This window comes from Babylonia areolata, chromosome 30 (assembly GCF_041734735.1).
Source record: "Babylonia areolata isolate BAREFJ2019XMU chromosome 30, ASM4173473v1, whole genome shotgun sequence".
Classification (NCBI taxonomy): Eukaryota; Metazoa; Mollusca; class Gastropoda; order Neogastropoda; family Buccinidae; genus Babylonia; species Babylonia areolata.
The window spans coordinates 24,308,875-24,316,374 of NC_134905.1; the positions used below are offsets into that span (position 1 = coordinate 24,308,875).

The 7,500-nt window shown below is 42.9% G+C and overlaps 1 protein-coding gene across 1 annotated transcript in view; it reads right to left on the reverse strand.

Annotated features, from left to right (window-relative positions):
- LOC143275640 (UDP-glucuronic acid decarboxylase 1-like) overlaps nucleotides 1–7,500 on the reverse strand; it is a 44,854-nt gene that overhangs the window by 26,018 nt on the left and 11,336 nt on the right. The window contains exon 3 of the mRNA XM_076579892.1: nucleotides 1,882–1,953. Coding sequence (XP_076436007.1) covers nucleotides 1,882–1,953 — 72 coding nt within the window. The remainder of the gene's footprint in view (nucleotides 1–1,881; nucleotides 1,954–7,500) is intronic.

The window sequence follows — 7,500 nt, forward strand, 5'->3', positions numbered from 1 at the left end:
CTGGCTTCCGAGTCAAAGACCTTCGCCATAAAGATTGGTGCAAGAGGGTTTGTGGGCGCATCTGCCTACAACCTCATGAAACAGCTGTCGATTTCTGGCAGAGAGAGGACATTGGCTCTCACGGAAATGGCAGAAGCAGCAAAAAAAGAGTTCCAGCTGGATCTGGTCGAGGCGGAGTGAAAGTAAACTTCATAAGGATTAAATATTCCCTACTCAAACTAGGCTCTGCGGTTGAAATGTCTGCCAGAAAAGGTGACTCAGTTCTGAAGTGGCGACCAGACCACCCTGGAGGCACGGGTTTGAACCTGCTGAGGACCAGGCGGCAATACAAGGGCATCCAGGAGTCATGGCCTGGGTGCGGCCCGGCCCCCTCAGAGTGTAAGGAGTTAAGGGCTGAAACACGTGACTGAGGGGGGGGCTTCTTCTCTGAAGACCTTGCACTGTCCAGCTCTCCCTGGTGTTTCTTGTCACTGAGTGTGTGTGGCTGTCTTCCCTTTGCAATTTATTTCTGTCTGTTTAATCCTCTGGTCGCTGTTGTCGCCACTCGACCACTTGGCAGCGAAAACACCACAGTCGCCGCACGGCGACATGAAGGGAGAAACACTGCTGTCGCCCGCCGGTCGGCGCCTTGAGCATTAGAGTTAACAAACTTGTGCAACTCTTCAATAAATAACACCAAACTACCTGCCAATGCATCGGAAACATCCTTCTCATTGTTGAACCAACTCTTGTACGCTTTGGAGCGATTATCAGTCGCTTTTTTTTTTTGCTTTTTTTTTTTAACTTACTTTGAACAATGGCGAGTTCTTCAACCACTTCAGATTGTAACCAGCAGTCTCGCATTAGACCACGCTATACGGGTCAGAGCAAACTGCACGCCTAACTTAGAAGGCATTTGGCAGAAAATAATATTGCTGCTGACAGTGACAGCGGAGAAGAGTTTGTGCCACATGGCAGCAAAAAATACGAGTATCCCACGTTCCCACTGGATGCTCTGCTGTACAGCCGGTTTTCAGCTGTACTGTGCAGCTGACTTAGCTGGCTAGCAGATGTTAGCAGCTTGAACATAGCTGGTGACGTAAGGGTTAAAATCAAAAGCAGAAATCAATACGTGTACAACTTGAAAACTTTCATATTTTGTAATAATGATGATCTTAGCCACAAGGCAGCGAAAAATATGAGTATCCCACATTCCCACTGGATGCTCTGCTGTACAGCCGGTTTCCAGCTGTACTGTGCAGCTGACTTAGCTGGATGTTAGCAGCTTGAACATAGCTGGTGATGTAAGGGTTAAAATCAAAAGCAGAAATCAATACGTGTACAACTTGAAAACTTTCATATTTTGTAATAATGGTATCTTCACTTTACGTGCTGAGCTCTTGTTCTTTTTCATTTTTCACATGTTACACATGGTGTATTGTATGCCAAAAAAAAAAAAAAAAGGAATGAAAAAAAGAAAAAAGAAAAGAATTTCTTCAGCTGTGGCACACGTTTCATTTTTGTTGCACAAAAGCCATTCGCATGCTAATCTTGGATGATTCATGACTTCTCAGCTGAATGACTCAGACCCGATATGGATACACCCTGTGTACACAACTTCAGTCTGTGTGACTGTGATTGTGTGTGTGTGTGTGCGTGTGTGCGCGCGTGCGCGCGCGTGTGTGTTCAGTGAGTGAGTGTGCGGGGCGTGTGGGTGAGTGTGTGTGTGTGTGTGTGTGTGTGTGTGTGTGTGTTTTGTGTGTGTGTGTGTGTGTGTGTGTGTGTGTGTGTGTGTGTGTGTGTGCATGTGTGTGTGTGTTGAGTAAGTGAGTGTGCAGGGTGTTGGGGGTAAGTGTGTGTGTGTGTGTGTGTGTGTGTGTGTGTGTGTGTGTGTGTGCTCACCCCCGCTCCAGGTCCCTGATCTTGAGCTCCAGGTGGAGCAGTTCATCGTGAAGGGTGTCCCCGGCCAGCTCCCTGAAAAACAACAACAACAACAACATCATCATCATCATCATGTCACCATCATCACCTGTCAGCACATCAACAACAACACAACAACATCATCATCATGTCACCATCATCACCTGTCAGCACATCAACAACAAACAACAACATCATCATCATCATCATGTCACCATCACCACCTGTCAGCACATCAACAACAACAACAACATCATCATCATCATCATGTCACCATCATCACCTGTCAGCACATCAACAACAACATCATCATCATCATCATGTCACCATCACCACCTGTCAGCACATCAACAACAACAACATCATCATCATGTCACCATCACCACCTGTCAGCACATCAACAACAACAACATCATCATCATGTCACCATCATCACCTGTCAGCACATCAACAACAACAACAACATCATCATCATGTCACCATCATCACCTGTCAGCACATCAACAACAACAACAACATCATCATCATCATCATCATGTCACCATCATCACCTGTCAGCACATCAACAACAACAACATCATCATCATCATGTCACCATCATCACCTGTCAGCACATCAACAACAACAACAACATCATCATCATCATCATGTCACCATCATCACCTGTCAGCACATCAACAACAACAACAACATCATCATCATCATCATGTCACCATCACCACCTGTCAGCACATCAACAACAACAACAACATCATCATCATCATCATGTCACCATCATCACCTGTCAGCATCAACAACATCAACAACAACAACATCATCATCATGTCACCATCACCACCTGTCAGCACATCAACACACACACACACACACACACACACACACACACACACACACACAAACACACACACACACTTAACACACACACACACACACACACACAGTACTTCCCACAGCGCTTACAGTGACTGGTAAAATGGGTAACACTATCAGCACCTTTTAAAAAAAATTTTAAATTTTTTTAAAGAAAACAAAAAAAAAACCCACAAAAAAACACGGATCAGCATCTTTGAAAAAAATAAATAAATAAAAAAGAAGAGGTATCAGCTCTTATATTAGTAAAATGTTTATCAGCAAATGTGTACCAGCAAGACAGAAAGAAAAAACAAACTAACAAACAAACAAAAGACAAAGAATCAGCTGCAGTATCAACTGAAAAAAGAATTATGTATCAGCATCTTTATAATAAAAAATATAATTAAAAAAAAAAGAATAAAAAGAAGAATCAGCTCTTATTTCAAGCTGGTTAAATGTGTATCTGCATCTTCATAATTTTTTTTTTTTTTAAAAGGAATAAAAAGAAAAAAATTGAAAAAAAAATATACATATATAAAAAGAGAAGACACAGCTCTTATATTTATGGTAAAATGTGTATCAGCATCTTTATGAAAAAAACAAGAAAATAAATTTTAAAAATTTAAAAGAAAAGAAGAATCAGCTCCTTCCCAACAGCTTATTTTTCAGAAGGACCTTGATCTCAGAAGCCGGTTGAAAATAAAACCAATTTCAGGGGTGTCTGATGTCATCTAATAATTTGAAAGCTATCTTCCCTGAAAAAAATAACAAACAACAACAAAACACACACACACACACACACACACACACACACACACACACACACACACACACACAAAACACTGAGTAAAATGGAGTGAAAATGTATGAATGAGAGATACATACATGCATTTCACTACTCACACTAGAGCATTAAAAAACACACAAAAAAACCCAACAACCCAGACATTTTTTTATCAACAAAAAAAAACAAAAAAACCTGTTCGTCTATTGGAAAACACACACCGAGAGGCAAATGTGTGATGATGGGCTCTATGACTGAGAGAGACAAACAAGGAAACGAAATACCCCTATTTAAATAGAAAGCGTGCACAACCCCCCCCCCCCCCCCCCCCCCCTCTGCCCTTCCCCCTCCCCACAGTTTTCACGGTCATGCACACACTCAGACTGGGCGGCTGTTTGTTTGTCTATTGCTTCATTTTTTTTGTTTGAAAAAATCTCATCGTCGAATGAAATCACAACAAAAAAAAAAAGAAACAAAGAGAAGATAAACACAAGCACTAGTTACCTAAAAAATAAAATAAAATAAAAGAGCACTCCTATTCCTTGCAGATTCACTAGATAACTTTTCTTCTTCTTTTCTTTCCTTTTTTTTTTTTTTTTCAAACTTTTTGTGTTCAAAGTTTTCTATATATAAACATTACAAAAAGCATACACACATCCAAATAATTTCACAAACGAAGAAAGGAGATATGAGAGAGAGAGAGAGAGAGAGAGAGAGAGAGAGAGAGAAGATACTATATCATTTTTATATGAGTTTAAAACACACACACACACACACACACACACACACACACACACACACACACACACTCACTCACTCACACACACATCTACATTCATTTTCACATTTTTTTTGATTCACCAGATAACTATACATACAGATCTTTTGTTTAACATCTATCCACAATTGTGATTTGAGATGAAAATCCACTCTTTTACCCAGCCCACCCTTGCTTCATCAAAGTTCTTTTTCTATCTATGCCTTGTTTCCTCCATTTGTGGGTCTATTTCTCCCTCTGTGTCTGTTGCACACATGTGTAAGCGACGCAAAAATGTGTGTGTATATTCCACTATTCGTTTTCTGCTTTTCTGAGAACATAAAAAAACCATTATTAACTCTGTGTAGCATTAAAATTTGTTGTCCCATTAATATTCTGATGTGAGATCTTCTTCTTCTTCTTCGTTCATGGGCTGCAACTCCCACATTCATTCATATGCACACAAGTGGGCTTTTACGTGTATGACCGTTTTTACCCCGCCATGTAGGCAGCCATACTCCGCTTTCAGGGGTGTGCATGCTGGGTATGTTCTTGTTTCAACCCACCGAACACTGACATGGATTACAGGATCTTTAACGTGCGTATTTGATCTTTTGCGTGCGTATGCACACGAAGGGGGTTCAGGCACTAGCAGGTCTGCACATATGTTGACCTGGGAGATCGTAGAAATCTCCACCCTTTACCCACCAGGCCCCGTCACCATGATTCGAACCGGGGACCCTCAGATTGACAGTCCAACGCTCAAACCACTCGGCTATTGCGCCCGTCTAACGTGAGATAATCTTCTTTATTCATGAGCTGCAACTCATACATTCACTCATGCACTTGAGTGGGCTTTTTACATGTATGACCATTTTGTACCCCCCGCTATGTAGGCAGCCATATTACATTTTCAAAGGTGTGTGAGGTAATAAAGAAGGAAACTTCTATTTTAAAAATGTTTTGAAACTTTATTGCAGCTGAAGATGGCAGGCATGTGGAGACTGAAAGTCTGTATGGGATGTCCACAAAACTGTCTCTTGTTCTGCATTTGTGGACCATAACTGCTATCAGTATCTATTTCTGTGTGTGTGTGTGTGTGTGTGTGTGTGTGTGTGTGTGTGTGTGTGTGTGCATACATTTGCGAGTGTGTGTGTGTGTATGTGTGTGTAGGGATGGGGAACTCATGACCTCAGCAGGCTCAGTGCCTCTTGCATCTGATGCACACAAAAAACACACAAAACTTCATCTTCTTCTTCACTCCCCCCCCCCCTCCCTCAGCCCCCCCCCCCCCCCGAATGACTGCAAGGCAAATACCACTGGCTTGTAAGACTCTCCCCCCTCTGTCACCCTCCCTTGTTCCCCCCACCCCCCCACACTCCCCCACATCACCCCCACACACACACGCGCGCACACACACACACACACACACACACACACATGCATGCATGCATTCAAACACAAATATATTAGTCACACTTTTGTGATAATAAAGTGTTCGTTGGTAATTTGTTCTGAATCTGATTCACTATTACACACATGCGTGTGTGTACGTACTCTGACACACACCCACACCCAACGACACACACTGACACACACACATGTATACACACACTCATGCACATGCATACACAGTGTGACAGATACACACACTTTTGCTCTTAACCCCAATCTGAAACAACTTTTGTGAACAGACATAAACACACCCATGCACACACACACACACACACACACACACACTTCCGCACATACACACACCTTCCAACACACACCTAAACCAGTCAGGCTAATGCGAGTACCCATGCAATCCTGCACCCCAAGAAATCCAAATCTGAACCATACAATCTCATGCAGTATATATATATTTTTTTAAATTCTTTAAATTACACATTATTCTTTCCAAGCTGAGCAGAATGACCCACCCATACCCCACAACACACACACACACCGGTACAGTTTCACGTCTCTGCTGATGTGATGTGACCATGCCACTATGCACTCTTGTTGCAGAGCACAATAGCTCTTCCTTTGTTCCGAACCTATTGTGCCATGCCAGCCTCAAAGGGGTAACAGGAATGGATTACCTTAATCCCAGTTCATGACGGACTAAACTGATGGGCCCAGCAACCAAATGGTTAAAGCACTGGACTTTCAATCTGAGGGTCCCAGGATCAAATCTTGGTAATGGTGCCAGGTGGGTGAAGGGTGGAGATTTTTCAGATCTCCCAGGTCAACATATGTGCAGACCTGCTAGTGCCTGAAGCCCCTTCGTGTGTATACACATGCAGAAGATCAAATACACACGTTGAAGATTCTGTAATCCATGTCAGCGTTCGGTGGGTTGTGGAAACAAAAACATACCAAGCATGCACACCCCTGAAAATGGAGTATGGCTGCCTACATGGCAGGTTAAATAAACAAAATGGTCATACACGTAAAATGTTACACGTCTGTCTGAGTGTGTATACATATGCATGCCTGAAATCTGATTGAATGACACAGGAAACGAATGATGAGCGCCCAGTGGCAGCCGTCAGTCAGCTCTACCTAGGTAGGCAGCCTGTTGCGCAAATGACCCTGTGTTTGTAAAGCGCTTAGAGCTTGGTCTCTGACCGAGGATAGGCGCTATATACGTATCCATATCAATCAATCAATCAAGTCACGCAGAGGAGAGGAGGAATGTAATGGAGTGATGGCCTAGACGTAACGCGTCCGCCTAGGAAGCCAGAGAATCTGAGCGCACTGGTTAGAATCCTGGCACAGTCGCCGGTATTTTCTCCCCCTCCACTAGACCTCGAGTGATGGTCTGGACGCTAGTCATTCGGATGAGTTGATAAACTGAGGTCCCATGTGCAGCATGCACACAGCACAGGTAAAAGAACCCATGGCGACAAAAAGGGTTGTAGAAATACTGTAGAAAAATCCACTTCGATAGGAAATCAAACAAAACTGCAGGCATAAATACAAAAAAATGGTTGGCACTCTCAGTGCAGCAATGAGCTCTCCCTGGGGAGAGCAGCCCGAAGTTTGCACAGAGAAATCTGTAGTGACAAAAAAGAGTAATACAATAATACAATACATAACTAGTAATGGGTTTTTTTCTTCCTCTGACTGACAGAGTGACAAGCTGTGATTGAGTGCGTGCAGAACGTGGCATGAACACCATGACAGTAGTGCACTCATGCATGCACGGGCACAACACACACAC